Here is a 16609-nt window from a genome sequence, read left to right as displayed (position 1 = left end):
GACGACTGTTTCCGGGCTGTGCCGCGCCTGCCCTTGGCTTTCTTTGCCTTCATCCTACGCTTCTTCTCGGTGGCGTCGACCCAGGTGTACTCGGAATGTATGTGGAACGGATCGACCTCGTCTTTCCGGTTCTTTCTAGGAAAGCGTTATAAATCAACCGGCAAATCGCAGGCTGGCATCCGCCTCCTTCTCTGCATGCCACGTGCCTCATGGCCACCACCACAAAGTTTTTGCAACTAGCCTATTGTTGCAATCTATCTCATCGCAACAAGGGCTTTGTTGCAGGATCTGGATCCTTCAGAGAAATCACTGCTCGTGCTCCTCCCGATCTCCCGCCGAGTCTGCCACCTTCCTGTGGTACTCCGACCACCTCAAGCTTGCCGTGGAACAATCGCCAATATCTGTCCGCGGCGCCGCTGGTGTGAGAGGGGCCAGCTTCTGCAGCCCGACCCCCGCATGCCATGGCCTTGCAAGCGTCGCAGTCGCCTCGCTGCCATGACCGCCGCTCGAGGGGCATGCCTGAGCTCCGCTCTGGCCTCCCCTCTAGCCTCCGCCGTTGCTCCGTCGGTGGTGCTCTTTTATTCTTTTCCGCAACAACGGCCTTGTTGCAAAAGCACACCCGCAACATTATCTTTGTTACAGAAATTTCTCGATTCATACCACAAACACGTCATCTTTTTCAGTAAAAAAATCTGCAACATTATTGATGTTGTAGTAGTCCTCCCGCAACATCATCTATGTTGCAAAAAATAAAGACAAAAAGAATTGCAACAGAATATTTGTTGTAAAAGTTTCTGCAACAAGGCCTTTGTTGCAAACATTTCTGCAACAAGACCTCTGTACATATACGAGCTCCACAATAATATTACCAAATACAGCATCAGACACGAGCAAATGGGATCAAAATACTCCAATTCATGTAGTTAGGGAAATAAACTCAGCTTGAGACAAAAGGCCAGGCTAAAAATGTATCATGTTTGGAAATAAAATTAAGTAGATTATCATAGGTGTGAAATAAAATTAAGTGGATTATCCAATCAAACATGGAGTGGAGATCTTTGTGCTTCAAGCTAACTCATGATCAACAACATTAGCTTCATGTGGACAATTTCAAATGATACATTCATAAACTCTCTTGGCAGCATTCCTCGTAGATGGTAGCAAACATAATCTGGATCACCTTCATGAAGTCATAGTTTACAATCGGATAGTTGACTTTAGGGACCCACTAAACCTTGTACATGTCTGTGGGGCATCTCATTATACTTGTGGTGCAACAAATATAATGCCAAGTGTTCACGGAGTCCTTCGGCGTCAGACTGGCAATCAATGAATTATGTTATAAGCATTATAGTAAAGCATAACCAGATGTTTCCACTATTAATGAAATGTGAAAAAAGTACTGTATGTGACACATTTGATTAGAGAGAAATAATATTTACTAAGATTTATTGGCATTTTAGTGATGCCTACTCAATTTGAAAACGCATACTTCTCTATTGTTATATGGGAGATATTTAGGCAACATGGCAGATGAGAAAAGAGAGGAATGACTACTTACATCGTTAAAGAAGATATGTTTCTCTCCATCATATAAATCTAATGCCTTCATGATAAATATACCACTGTCGGATCTATCCAATTAGATAAAGAAAAGGAAAGCGAAGGGGCATGGTTAAATTAGTTCGTAAAATAATCCATTTAACATTTAAGAGAAATGGTGAAAATTTGGATAAAACTCAACTCGTTGTCTGAGTTTGATATGGTATGGAAGGTAATGTCCATGTCTTTGATTTTTACGCTATGGAGCTGAGGATATGCACTATGAAAATCTTCCCGGAAGTTGCATACAATAGACTGTGCTTGTGTTATCAATTCGTCAGTGCACCCCATTGGGCTCAATACCTCGAACCGTCTCTTCCAAAAATTTGCTACAACTAGGTACCAAGTCTTGGAATTTAGCAATGGTACAAGAACCTGCAGACGTGATCATGTCATGTCATAATGATTAGTTTTGTACATGCATTGAAGCAATGAAAAACTGGAAAATGTTATACATGGTGATAAGAAATGACTATACAAAGTGCCATAAATGTATACTCACTGCATCCATGTTTTCGAGTTTGAATCCCTGGTTGGGCTCAGATAGGTAGTTTGAAATGCTTTCTCGGCATGGGGAGGGGCCTTGAAGCATTTTCTGTATGAGAAAAATAGATATGTGGAAAATAAAAATAAGATCACTGTATATAATGATATATACTCCATCCGTCTAGGTGTGTAAGTCACCTTATGAAAATCAAAATGTTTCTTGTTTTTTGACATAAATAAAGGAATCAACCAATAAGAGATGTGGGGCGTGTATGCTTTTAATGACTTGAGACTACCAAACATAACATGCAGTGGTCAGTTCGTTGCATACAATGGTATTAATTAGCAAATAAACATTAAGTTCTCTCGTTTTTCTCTCCACCTTGGTTGTGTTGCACAACCTAAGATGACTTATTCACCTAGACGAAGACTAGCCACAATGAAGAGTAACATACACTAGTAACATAACTAGCCACAATGGAGAGTAACATACACTAGTAACATACACATATCCCTAGACTGTATTACTACCTTCATAGTGGGTAGTAACTTAAGTGTGGTAACATGCAAAGATTCATTTATTAGGTTATAGACTCATATTGCATTGGGACATGTGATGTTACAGTAACTAGCTAAGTTACTACAACTATCTCTCTCCTCATTAACTCATTGCCACATAAGCAAATTTGCTGAGTTGGACTCGATGTTACTGCTGAAGTTACTCCCACTGTGGCTAGTCGAAGGGGGTACTACCTCTTTTCTGGTTTATAGGGCTCAATTTGTAAATCTCTCCAACCAAGATAGATGGTGAGTGGTGGAATAAATTTCGTAGTTTGCAAAAATACTTAATTACTACACTCGTTTTTCTTAAAAAGTTGTATTTACCGATGCATTAATTACAATGCATGCATCCATGACCATTAAATAACCAAAAACTTCAAGATGCATTGGTTAGTTTTTTCTTGATCCTTGCATGCAGCATGTTGAAATCTGAACAAGTCATGATGAGTAGTAGAGCTCAGACTTATAAAATGGAAACACGATTTTTTTTGAGATGAGCCCTATAAACCGGAAAGAAGGGAGTACTAATTAACAAAGTATATTAAGAATGATAAACATGATTAGTAGGTTTATTTTAGAGGTATTGAATGTGGGAGTACATACATACTCCAATGAATACAAAAAATTAGTGAAAAAAGGAGCGAAAAGTAGTAAAAACAAGCTAATGGGGTTAAGTGGAATACTAAAACAAGCTAATGAATACAGAAAATTAGTGGGAGTAATCTAAAACAAATCTACCACCACGAAAACACAAACATTTTTTTATCAAACAATGTAATGATGTAATGTGTAAAATTCAATAAAACAGGATATTACCGCTTTAAACAAATATACCTCAATCACATATTAATTAAATTGCTTATGGGGATGGATGAAAATAAATGCACTCACTCCAAGCTCGGAATGCAACACATGCTTCAAGAAATGTGCATCACGCTGTTCTGAAATGATAGCTTTGCCCATCATGTTGATAACATGTTTTGATATAGTATAACCGTTCACACCCATTGATAGTCCAAATGTCATATGGTCCACCCATGTTTCTTCTATCTGCACAACTCTAGGGCTTCTTCATGCACATCAATTTTTTAAGAAAATAATACAAAAGTGAAGTGAGAAGTCAATTAATTAAATCAAATTTCATTTCAAGAATTTACAAGGGAGAAATGTGTCTGTATCGTGAGTTTCACGAAAGATTCCATTTTCCATAACTAATTACCTCTGCCCTCGGGACGGTATTCCTCGAATAAAATATTCATAGTCTTCCTTCCCTCTGGATGTTGTGCGGAAACAGATGCTTGATTGCGCATGTCCCTGTGTGGTGTGCGATAAATAGCGTCTCCTTACATAACTCAGTTCACTCGCAAAATTTGGGGGAGTGGTTGAAATGACCCACTGAGGCTGTAGAAGTTGCAGTGCCTGCTCTAATTCATTACTAGAGGAGTGATTGGAGAAACAAACACGCCATACATTACCATCCTGCTCAGCTTCTGTTAGGCTGGGTTTCCGGTTTTGAGCATAGGCATTGGAATACCGCCATGCTGAAGGACGAATAAATAAAGGTTCTGGCTGATCGCTAGCCCTTGCCTCTTCGAGCTTCTCGGCTGCCAAGTTAAGAAGTTAAGAAGTTAGAATATCTATTTACCTCTAGAATCCTAATGCAAAGTTGTGGATGTAATCTTTTTTAGTAATTTTTGCCGCACATAATATGATATTACAATGTTCTCTCACTCTTGGAGTTAATCTTGACATGTGTGCACGTGCATGTGTGTGTATCATGTTAGTGGGCTAGCTGTTGTGCATGCTAGTTGAGTGGTGTACGTGCCCATTGCATGACGCCCAGGTCATATGGCCGTTGAGGAGAGTTGCGCAAGTCCCGAGGATAACCATGTTAGTACAAAGTTGTCATCTATTTTGAAACGGAGAGAGTATGTAGCCAGCGGATTGTTAACTGGATGTTGTTAGTTAGCGAGCATAGTGCGTGGAGTTAGTGGTTAGTGGAGAATGACGTGAGGCCGTGTGTGGTGGCTGGTGTGCGTGCGTGCATCTCCTGTACGTGTTACTTAAGTGATTAGATGAATGAGAGAAAAGTGTGACCATGAGGGCTGGAGAAAATATGTAGCCTCTAGTACATTATTTTCTCATATGTGGGTGTAATTTGAAGAAACAAATAACATAATGGAAGGTCGCATTAACAGAATTGAATGTATTTCATAGATTAACACACCTGGAAGCGACCAGTTGGATCATCAGTGATTATTTCAGGGACAGTGTGGGACAATGTGTTAAAACAATCCAAGTACAGTCCCTTATCAACATAGATTTTCGATCTAAATGACCTTGACACCTCTTTTAAGATATCTTCTTGGCCAAGTCTTTGACATCCAAGATAAATGAAAGGTGCACGCGAATGCTTTGATATGCAAGCTATAACCTGCAATCAGGGAGCCGTTTCTTAGTCCAATAAGTCACAACAAGCATATATAAAGCCTCAGTCTAGAAGGAAACCTGCTGAATCGCAGACTCCTTGCTCGGAAACTCGAGGAATTTGGGAAATGTCAAGTCCAGGTACACAGTGTCCAACCGGCAAAGATTTGCTTCCAATTTCAGTAGCAATTTCTGCACACAATGTGATGTGAGCCGACAGTCCCCCGTGTGCAGTATGGTACCAAATGGACCCTCGAACAACAACATAACCGCTCCTGGAGTCACAGCGCACGGAAAGTGTCAACCGCCCAGCCCCAACCATGTTCAATTTGCAGCGCGTGTATTATTAAATATGTGAACATGTTTATGACTAATAAGTGTGGAATTGTCTTTAGAATTGATCTAATGATACTCATTTTCTAATGTATATGTTGATAGTTTTCTTCTAGAAACTTAATCAATTATTAAAAAAATGAAACAATGTATAGACTCAATAAAAAGCGAAGAGGGCAACTGGCGAGAAATATATTTTGATAAATAGAAAAAAAATATTAAGTTGTATTAATTACTATTTATGTTTGTTGGATGTTGTTGTGTGTATGTTTTTTTTTTCAGTTTTCTATGCAATATATGGGCAATACATGACAAGGTTTCAAATTTTGGTCATGGTAAGTTTCCATAACTCACCGAAATTTAAAAAAAATCAAGTTCATCTAAATTTTGATCAATCAAAATCCAGTTAATTTTAACAAAATTTGAAAAGTTTATGTTTCTTTTAAAATAGTTGGCATCTGTTCCCAAATTTTAAGCTTACAAATATTTTGGTACCCTCCAAAATTACTAAAATTTCAGAAATTTAGTTGAAATTTAGAACCTTAATACATGATAGAGGTAGATTCTTTGGGTCTTCCTTTTATTCATATTAATGCAGACATATTACTCTTTCAACGATGGGCACTATCCTATACACAGTGTACTTACTTTTCACACACATGTGGTCTATAATAGATTTATATATACACAGACGAGACTTGGGTCATGTATAATTCTTGAATTGGCCTATTTGTTAGGCACATCTTTTTTCTTCCTCGGATATAACACCAAATATTATATAGTATATAACTCAATTGTTAAAAAGCACTAAACATCGATTGGGTGGCTAGTAGGGCAGTTGTACCTTCAGGCTTTAGTCTACCCAGAAGGAAACTCCATGTTTAACATTTAATGCCTTATTACGTGTATGTAGTGGCGGAAGCAAGTGTGAACTTGATGTAGAAAGCTTAAAACTTGGTGTTCTACTAATTTTATTGTAGGATTACCTGGAGTATTTTGCACCTCTTTCCAAAAAATAATTGTTGTACATCTGTACACCCAAGTACTACTTTATTATTTCCATTCAATTGTTTATGACTCGTTGATGCAGATTATTCTTTTATCTGAGGTTTCTATTGACAACGAGAGAATTTGATAGACGGTGTGGCCGTTCTCCAACTTGCTAGATTCAAGATTACCAGCACAGTGATTGGCATCGTAGGCGGTGACAGAAAAGGCGCCGTCAGGGTCGTCCACCACCCACCTCTTTCCCACCTCCATTTCCACAAACTTAACCCGCTCCAGCTACAATTAATACAACCAAACCGGACGAGAGGTCTCGATTAATCAGCACAAACACCGTACCAAACAGGAACTAGCAAAATTTAACCGAGGCTCTCCAGCAGCAAGTATCTAACCTGGGGATAGCGTTCGAGGGCGAGGCGCATGGTGAGCTGCGTGGCGTAGACGGTGTCGCCGGGGCCGGCCCAGGCACCGGCAATGTGGTCCGTGTGCGCGTGGGTGATGAAGCGGTGGCACCGGTGGCGGCGGGATGGGCCCCATGTGTCGACGGTGAAGGGGAGACCCAGCGGCATCTCCGGCGGCGTCCTCATCGTAGCTGAAGCTTTACCGGAGCTACGGCTTGGTTCTCCACTCTCCACTCCGCGCTGTCTTGTTTTGGTGGATGGAGTACGTAGCTAGGTTGCGTCCGTTTACATACTAGCAGGTAGCAGCTGAGGGGAAAGTGGTGCCTTCCGGAGGAAGGAAGAGAGCGCCTTAGTGGATTTGCACCTTTAGTTCTTTTACATGGACGGTTAGGCTTTACACGTCCGACCACCTACCTAGTACCACCTTTGCCTGGCTGCTCTCGACACGAATACAAACAGTTAAACATTTAACTAGAAGTATAATTAGCTTGTTGTGTTGGCAGCATCCTATTGGTTGGACATTAGCCCATATGTTTGTTGGACTGACGCATGCATGGATTACTACAAGCAATAATCACTGGAGAGGAGTGCAACTTGGCTTGATACTAGAGCATTTCTGTCACATCCAAATTTTCCCTAGGTTTAGGATGTGCATTTATAATCATTTGCATCCATGATTTTCCTTGCATATTTGGTTTTTGAAACAAACATGGCCAATTCTTCTATACCTACTAATAAAGGGACTAATGTTTCTGCCTGTCCGTCATCAAATTACCCTCGAGGTTGGCAAAAATTACCCACAAATGTCATCCCTAAGTGGCAAAAATGATTCTTTTTTCTTAAGTCGTGGCTGTTTGTGTTTGGTTCATCTACAAATATACCCTCACACGACACAAGCACACAAAGCATGTGACTGGCTAGCATCCATCAGGAGGTCTGGGTTCGATCGCTGGTTCTCCCAATTTTTTCTGACTTTTCTCCATGAATTTCATTTGGCGTAAGATAGAGCTGCATCTCCAAGTGTCGTTTAGCAGATGGGCTGCACAATGTAATCTGAGCCCGGCTATTCTCTTTTAAACTTTTTTTGCAGACCCAAGTACTTTTTAAAATATTTATATCTTTCAACCCTAACTCCAAATTTAGCATGTTATATATGGAAATCGCTCAGAAAACTCTGTAGCTGCTAAATATAAGGAGGCATACGACGAGCACATGGGGACGCTCCCCCTTGTAATCTTAGCCAGTTGGCTTGTGTTTGGGGATCAGTGCAAGTTTAACCGGAATGATTTTCAATGTCTCAATATAGCAGCCGTGAGTATATATGCACAGTTTCAATCTGTCCAAGTGTCCATACACATTATTTAATTCCAGGCAGGGTGCACATGTCCGTGCAGAATCGAGCGCCTGATTCATTTATGAACTTCCTGGAAGTCATTTTATTATATGCACAGCCGTCACATACCAAACCAAGCATATATCTTTTCAAGTCACTTGTTGATTCATCTGTGCTGTCAGTTATTTTAAGTTTGATTCGGTAACAATGACGAGAAGTTGTAATTCTCTTCCAGGCACCAGTTCAGTACACGTTGGAAGAAGGATTTGGAGAGACCGGCCCCCATGTGTCAACTATGTTCAACGAAATGTGGAGCGTGGTTTTAAATGGAGATTCTTGGTATCGTGTGTCCGGACGTAAGTCAGTAGGAGAGCAAGAAGGTGACGAGGTTAACAGCTTCCCGTGCAACGGAAGCGTGAAATGATGTCATGGAATCTCACAATTAGCCTGTTGCAATTCAAGATTAGAGAAGTGATAGTATGTATCTTTGTAATGAATGAATAAAAAGAATTCTGCTCAGTGTATTATTGTGTATTTTTTATGTCACTCGTGGTAGTTAATCAAATGGTATGTTAATTTGAGAAATGCTTTGCCTGAACAACTAAGCTTTCTTCAACGAATCAACGTAGGTCGATGAAAAATCGTGGAGTACACGGCTGTTTCTCCAAAATGGGACAAGTTGAGTTGCATGTCAAACCAACGTACATGCATGGTAAAGTTCCGCGTTGAGGGTCCCACATGAATGCATGCAATTTCTGAACACAAGTTACTCCTAGTTCATTAATGCTCTGCGTGTCTAAGATAGGTAGGCCAACGAAGTCACTTTCGTGCCACAAAGCGTGCGCCCTAGTTACTACACGCACTTTTAAATGCACCATCTCCCCATTGGATGATTTATGGAATCAGCGGTAAAAATGTTTGGAACAAAGTGTGCATCCGTTTTTTACTAACTTTATACACCAGGTGTCACAATGAAAATGAAGAAGTCTTTTCCATTATAAATCAAGAGTTCAGTTCACTGCCGGGAGCTTTGAACTCCTTATTTATTGTACTAGAAAAAAAGAGTGTGCATTAAGAATCCATTATCCGTGGAGAAAAAAGGTGGGAGATTGAGGAGCGTGATGCATTGAATTGAAGCTCTGGTTATTGGGTACCAGTTGAGTAGGATGCATGCACGCCATGTCGGAAGTCAGAACAAGAATGACACTATGCATCATTTAATACGAAAACCACTAGAGCTATACACGGCAAAAAGAGGTAATATCATTGAGAGTCATAGAACTTGTGTTCGATGTTCAGTTTGATGCTAAAACTTTAAAAATACAGATTTGTGGTCATCCAACTTGCGTTCTTGTGCAAATACGGTCACTTTGGTCATATTTAGACGTATCCCGCGCTTACGTGGCACCCCAGCATGGCTACGGCCCATTGTTAGTGACTGAAACAGCTCGCCGCATTTTTTCTTTGCAGAAGCACCCTTGCTCTGTATTTAATTAATTTAATTGAGCATAATCCCCTCTGTGTGTCCCACTTGTCAGCATGAGGTGGTGTGAAAAATGAAAATAAAAAGTACACGCGCAGGGATTTGAACTCCATACACCTCGGGTACATCCATGCACAAGCAAACCACTACACCAACTACATATTCCTTTTTTTTGCGGGTGAACTACATATTCCTTACTGTAAAGAGGTAAACCTGATTTCATATTAGACGCAGTTCTTCCTAGATTCCGTTTTCCCAGGTTCGGCTAGTAAAAACTGGATACCGGAAAATCTCGCCTTTTTTCACCAAAAAGCAATTAAGAAAACTGTTTCAAAATGTATAATGTTTAATTCATACCATACAGAACTTTGTCATGAGCGAGAATTTTTTATTCCATTTTTTTCGAGAGGGTTGGAAAAATCCGGGTTTCAAAATATCTTGGCCACTCCAGTTTTTATCTACCAAAATTTTGAAATGAATTTTGAATTCAAATCTTTTTATCGTCTAAATATATTTAATTTAGCAAAAAAAAGTGATGCCTGTTATAGTGGTCAGCTCAACTCCTCTCTTATATAGAAGTTTGCATGTTCAATTCATTGTTACAGTTCGAGACCATTTTTATAAATGAGCATGAATAAAGAAAAATATATTTCACAATACAAGGAATAGAATCACGGCCCCTGCCACTAAGCTAACTATGTCATTATGATATTGTATGCACACAAAAGTTATTATATTTGACATAGTTTTTGTCGTTTAAATTCAAAATTTCGTGGACAACATTTTTTTCGGGGACCGCCAAATTTTCTAGGGACTGATCAGTTGCCGAAAATTCGGTCTGAGAGAAAAAGAACCTGAATACGAGTAGTGGTCGTGGACAATATATAAAATCGGGCTTCTCTCTTTACAGGCACTGGTTGGTATTTAGTGTAGCGCTGCAGTGTATCCACGCTTGAGGTTGAGAGATCGAATCTGTTAGGCCACCCTTTTTTGTCACTCAATTCGTGTTGGGGCTTCTGTTTGTGATTAAACGAATTTTAGTTGATCATGTTGAACGTCAATCGGCACTGATGGAATGATGTATGGCGGACTATTTTATTGACAGGTCCCGTGTTTGAACCCCATGTGTGTCATCTTTTTCATTATATTTGGGGGCTTTGTGGGCATTAAATAAATTGTGAGGGAGTCTCTATAAAAAATCCAGCGTGCTATGATCACCTAGTGCCTTGTGCATTCCCAACCACTGACAAGTGGGCCTCCATCGGGCTTGCACGCCATGTGGACAAGCCATGTGGCTGGATACGAGAGGAAGCACCGTATATGCACGCGTGGACAAGTTATGTGACTATAAATCCGTATTTTTGAAGTTTAGCATCAAACTGAACATTGAGCGCAAGTTTTATAGCTCCCAGTGATATTACTACCTCTAAATAGAACGGATCACTGCTTCTAGCGACCGCAGCAAAGCAGTGCGTGCAAATGATTTGGCCTACACTACGCGTCATCCGGCTGATACGAGGCTATTATATCAGCCGGGTCTACAGCCACACCACCAGGCCGCACTGACGTTCGCACTTTGCTCCAATGTCCTCGTACACGGTTTAAAAAAAAAGAGTCCTCGTACACGTTTTTTTTTTAAAAGAGTCCTCGTACACGGTCACGCGACTCTCCTTTTAAACGAAAACCCTCCCAAGTCTTTTAGGCTATCTCCAACACCGACCCGTAATCTAGGCACAAAAAAAATATCAGTCCGGTAGTTCGTTAAAAAAAATATTTTCTTCCTTGCCAGACCGGCAATCCGAGCCTTCACACCAATATGTCATCACCACCGTGTAGGCCGCCTCCTTCTCCGTCCTCTCCAGCTCATCCTTCAGCTGTTGCAACATCTTGTAACGGACGGCTTGCATGATCGTTCTTACGTCGTCTTTCAAGGTCAACATCTTCGCGTCCTTCGTTGCTCACCTTCTTCTCTTTAAGCATGGTCTACTTCTCTTCGAGCTTAAGCTTCTTCTCGGTCGTCTCCATCAAAGTTAAACCACTCCTTTTCCCCATTGATGTCCGAGCGCTTGACGTATGCCTCATCTTTCTTCGTCAAGATGTCTTTGAATCTCTCTGTCATCTTTGCTGCCGCACCTTTTCGCTTTGTCATCTCATTCTCCCACTTCTTTCCCCGGAACCCTCTTCTAACTTTCTTGGGCGGTTCTTTTGTTGGGTTGGTTGGATCACTGGTTTCTTCCTGTTTGCACGGGCGGCGCTCTTGGCAATGCATAGAATCCATTTGGATCATCCTTGCAACTTCAACCAACAATGTATGACAGTAAAGTTCTTCTTCTCCAACCTCTTGAACACAGTACCCGCACGAGAAGGCTACAAAATAAAACATTGTCAATGATGACCCACAAGTATAGGAGATCAATCATAGTCCTTCCGATAAGCAAGAATGTCGAATCCAACAAGGAGCAGAAGAAATTAATAAGCGATTTTCAGTAAGGTATTCTCTGCAAGTGTTGTAAGATAATTGTGACAAATAGTTCGATAACAAAACAAGTAGTAGCAAGTAACAAGTAACCAAAGTAGCAAGGTGGCCCAATCAAAAATATTGCTAAGGACAAGCCGGAAGTACTTCTTATAGTGACTAAAGCGTTCTCGAGGACACACGGGAATTCATCTAGTTACTTTCATCACGTTTCATTGATTCACGTTCATTATTTTCATAAGTTGTTATGTGGGTGGACCGGAGGTAAGGTGTTGTTCTTAAACAAACAACCTACTTATGATTACCCTGTCCATGCAAGCATCCGCAAATATAAGAGAAGAATTAGGATAAATCTAACTATAGCATTAAACAAAAGGATCCAAAACAACCTCCTTATGGAACAACTCATAATCTGGGGCTAATGTTTCCGTCACTCCCGCAACCCAACATCTAGAAACTAATCCCACAATGCATCCCCCTAGGCTCAAACATGATTGTAGCGACCAGACCTCAAACAGTCTGATCTCTGTGCTCCGGTGTCATCCCTGGATCAGTAATGCTGACACCACACAGTACTCGAAGGATTTATAGCAGTAATACTTCAATTTCTTCTTCATAATCTTCGCGTGTAGCCTTGAGTTCTTCCTCCAGTTCCTTGATTCTAGTCTTAGCCTTCTTCAGATCTATCATGTCGGCGCACATCTGATTCTTCTGTCGTCGAATGTGCTGGTTTAACTCCTGGATAAAAGCTGCAATTGATCTATCTTTCCTGATGCTGATCATCTCCCAGTGTTCATCTCGGCGCCCACAAATCTAGTAGATAGTATCCTTGAGATCCTTGCGGTAGACTTCTCCCATGCGTCCCATGGCGATGTGAGCTGCCATACTCTTTCCTAGACTCCAAGTTGGTGCATCAAAAGAAAACTCTATGAGCTCAGTGACTGGCATGAACGTCCTTCCTGGAACTTGAACTTGAATCATCCAGCGCTCTTCTTCAGGTAAAGTGGCGTTGTAGGTTCCCGTGAAGCTTGGTACTCCTATGTTCAGGTATCTAGTGACTTCCTTCAAGTGGCGTCCAAAGGGTGTATCTTCATCTGGTTGTGTGAACTTGTTCCTTGCATCCGCCATTCTAAAGAGTAGAAAAGATGAGAAGTCAGAAGAGAAGAGAGTGGGTAGTGATCTAGGTCTCTTAGCTTAGTGGTCGTGTCCTACAGTCAGCGTGTGCTCTGATACCATCTCTGTAGCGACCAGACCTCAAACAGTCTGATCTCTGTGCTCCGGTGTCATCCCTGGATCAGTAATGCTGACACCACACAGTACTCGAAGGATTTATAACAGAGTAGCAATCACACACTTATTACATCGAGTGTCTCAAAAGAGAACTTATTACAATAAATATGGCTTAAGGCCATCTAATAACGATAACAGCGGAAGGCTTGGAAGGTAAGTGAGTCCATCAACTCCAACGGCATCACTGAGTATAGAACCACGACCTAAAAACTCCTTAATCATCGTCTGAAAAGTCTGCAACATTAACGTTGCAGCCCGAAAACGGGTCAGCACATGGAATATGCTGGCAAGGTAACACATAGAGAGTAATGGAATGCAATAACTATACTATATGCATATTTGGCTGGTGGAAAGCTCTATGGTTACAGTTTTTGCGTAAAGCCAATTTTTCCCTACTTCAAAGGAATAAATTTAATTACTATCATGGTGGTTGTTAAACATTAAGAATGGTTGACAGCATTCTCAATCCCAATTAAAGTAACATCATTAAAACCCAACAAAATTAACTTTAGAGTAACATGTTGAGATTCACATGATAATCCAGGTACTAGATACTCAAGATGTCCATAACCGGGGACACGGCTAATCATGATTAGTTTATTACACTCTGCAGAGGTTTGCGCACTTTTCCCCACAAGACTCGATCGCCTCCGTTTGTTTTCTCGCACTACATGGTGTTTGAGAACACGGATGACCGAGACATAGTCTTTCAGAAGCGCTAGCACCTTAAGATCGGGTAGACCGTACCACCTACATCCCCTACATCTGCTAGTCTACCACTGTAAGAGTTCGCACAACTTAGTCAACTATGCCAGAGCCCATAATGGCTTGTGGCTGCACACGGAAGTTTTTAGTATGAATAATCCCATGATCCCTTTGAGCCTGGGTGGCGGTCCAAAAGAAAACAGGCAAGTCCTGGAATACCCAGGTGCCTCAATCCACCCAGATGTGTGTTAGGTTGCCACCTTAGATAAATCATTAATTAACAATCTCACATCTGTCATGGATTTCACTCATCCAATCCACGTCTACTAGCATAGCATGGTATAATAAGCAAACGTAGAAGTAACTCCCAAAGGTTTGATAATAAACAGGTAATAGGTACTACCTCATCTACTTCCCATCCCACAATTTAATTAGATCCTATTCATGCAATGTGTGAGGATTGATCTAATGCAATAAAACTGGGTTGTAGAAAAAGGTATGATCAAAGTGTTACTTGCCTTGCTGATGATCCGCGAAACCTAGAGATTCATCGTAACAGGCGGCGCACTCCGGGTATTCTATCGCAGACAAACCAACAAGCATACAATAAGTACTCATCTAATGCACAGGTAAAACACAAATAGAAGATCTAACCAGAAAGTTCAACTTAAGGACCCTGGTTGGCAAAAAGAATCAAATCGAATGAAGCAAAAGAAAACAATCGGCGAAAGAAACAACTTCATTCTAGTAATCTGGATCTAAGGCAAATTTTACAGTAGCAAAAACATGTTTAAGTTGATTATTCGGAAAGAGGGTTTCGAGACGAAACTCCAGGCGCTTGAATCGCCTGATTCCGATAAACGAGCGAAAAGTTATACTAAAACGAAAATCGGATCAGAAATCGCGATCAGAAAAATAACCGCGAAAATCCGACGAAAAAGAAAAACGACGAACAGAATTTTTTTTAAACGGCACGGAAAACGAGGCGGCGGCGAACCTCGGGCGGCGAGTTGCTCCGGCGAGTCGGCGGCTGGCGGCGGCGGCGGCGGCTAGGGTTAGGGTTTCGGGGCTGGCGGCTGGGCTCTCTCTCTCGGGCCGGGCGGCGGCTTATAAAGCCTCGGCCGGCGGAGTCCTGGCCGAGTACGGCCCAAAGTCGGTTCCGCATTTTTTTTAAATAATTCCGCTCGGAAGAAAAATAAAACGAAATACTAAACGGACTCCAAAAATCACGAAATAAATTTTCTCGGGTTCCTAAAATCAAGCCCGATAAAGTGAACATTTATGTGGGCCCAAACTACAACTTTGAAAAACGCACATTTTTCCTAAATTCAAATAAAAATACCGAAAAACTCCGAAATAAAACTTATTTGATTTTTTATTAAATCCTCAATATTTCTATATTTTGGGAAAGTCATTTTATTCCCCCTCTCATATTTTTGTAATAGAAATAATTGATGATAAAATAAATAAAATAAAATGATCCTGTTTACATAATTTGAGAAAACTCAAATATGTAAATAACGAAATCCCCAACTCTCTCCGTGGGTCCTTGAGTTGCTTAGGATTTTCTAGGATCAAAACCAAAAGCAAAATAAAATATGATATGCATGATGATCTAATGTATAACATTCCAAATTGAAAATTTGGGATGTTACAAACCTACCCCCTTAAGATGAATCTCGCCCTCGAGATTCGAGTTGGCTAGAAAATAGGTGAGGGTGGTCTTTGAGAAAATCTTCCTCTCGCTCCCAGGTGGCTTCATCCTCCGTGTGGTGGCTCCACTGAACTTTGCAAAACTTGATAACCTTGCTGCGAGTGACTCGGCTGGCAAACTCGAGAATCTTGACTGGTTTCTCCTCATAGGTCAAATTGTTATCCAACTGAATTGCTTCTAATGGTATTGTGTCTCTCAAAGGTATGTCAGCCATCTCTGTGTGACACTTCTTCAACTGAGAAATGTGGAACACATCATGAACTCCTGTCAATCCTTCTGGCAATTCCAACTTGTAGGCCACTTCTCCCATACGCTCCAAAAGTCGATATGGCCCTACAAATCGTGGCGCTAACTTCTCCTTAACTCCGAAGCGCTTAATCCCTCGAAGTGGGGATACTCAGAGATAAGCTCTGTCTCCGACTTCGTAAACTGTCTCCTTGCGTTTAGAATCTGCGTAGCTCTTCTGCCTGGACTGGGCTACCTTGAGCCTATCGCGAATCAACTTCACCTTCTGTTCAGACTCTTTAATCAGATCTGGTCCAAACAACTGGCGGTCTCCAACTTCGTCCCATGACAACGGTGTCCTGCACCTCCTTCCGTACAGAGCTTCGAAAGGGGCCATCTTCAAACTGGTCTGATAGCTATTATTGTAAGAGAACTCTGCATATGGCAAATTATTGTCCCAACTAGATCCATAATCTAGCGCACAAGCTCTCAGCATATCCTCCAAAATCTGATTGACTCTCTCGGTCTGTCCATCTGTTTGCGGATGAAAAGCTGTACTAAATTCTAG

The 16609-nt window shown here is 41.1% G+C and overlaps 1 protein-coding gene across 1 annotated transcript; it reads right to left on the bottom strand.

Moving 5' to 3' along the window:
- Positions 1 to 897: 897 nt before the first annotated feature.
- On the bottom strand, positions 898 to 7062 carry LOC119318450 (5' exonuclease Apollo-like). The gene is made up of 10 exons (XM_037593009.1): positions 6807 to 7062; positions 6588 to 6693; positions 5158 to 5351; positions 4877 to 5083; positions 3869 to 4253; positions 3541 to 3718; positions 2105 to 2197; positions 1745 to 1977; positions 1562 to 1634; positions 898 to 1319 (listed from the first exon to the last, which is right to left on the bottom strand). Exons 1-5 carry the CDS (start codon positions 6999 to 7001, stop codon positions 4143 to 4145), a joined length of 813 nt encoding a protein of 270 aa, XP_037448906.1. The 5' UTR covers positions 7002 to 7062; the 3' UTR covers positions 898 to 1319; positions 1562 to 1634; positions 1745 to 1977; positions 2105 to 2197; positions 3541 to 3718; positions 3869 to 4142.
- Positions 7063 to 16609: the final 9547 nt, after the last annotated feature.

Source organism: Triticum dicoccoides, chromosome 6A (assembly GCF_002162155.2).
Source record: "Triticum dicoccoides isolate Atlit2015 ecotype Zavitan chromosome 6A, WEW_v2.0, whole genome shotgun sequence".
In the NCBI taxonomy this organism is placed as follows: Eukaryota; Viridiplantae; Streptophyta; class Magnoliopsida; order Poales; family Poaceae; genus Triticum; species Triticum dicoccoides.
The sequence above is the reverse complement of the archived record's forward strand: the minus strand, read 5'-3'. Positions and strand labels throughout refer to the sequence as shown.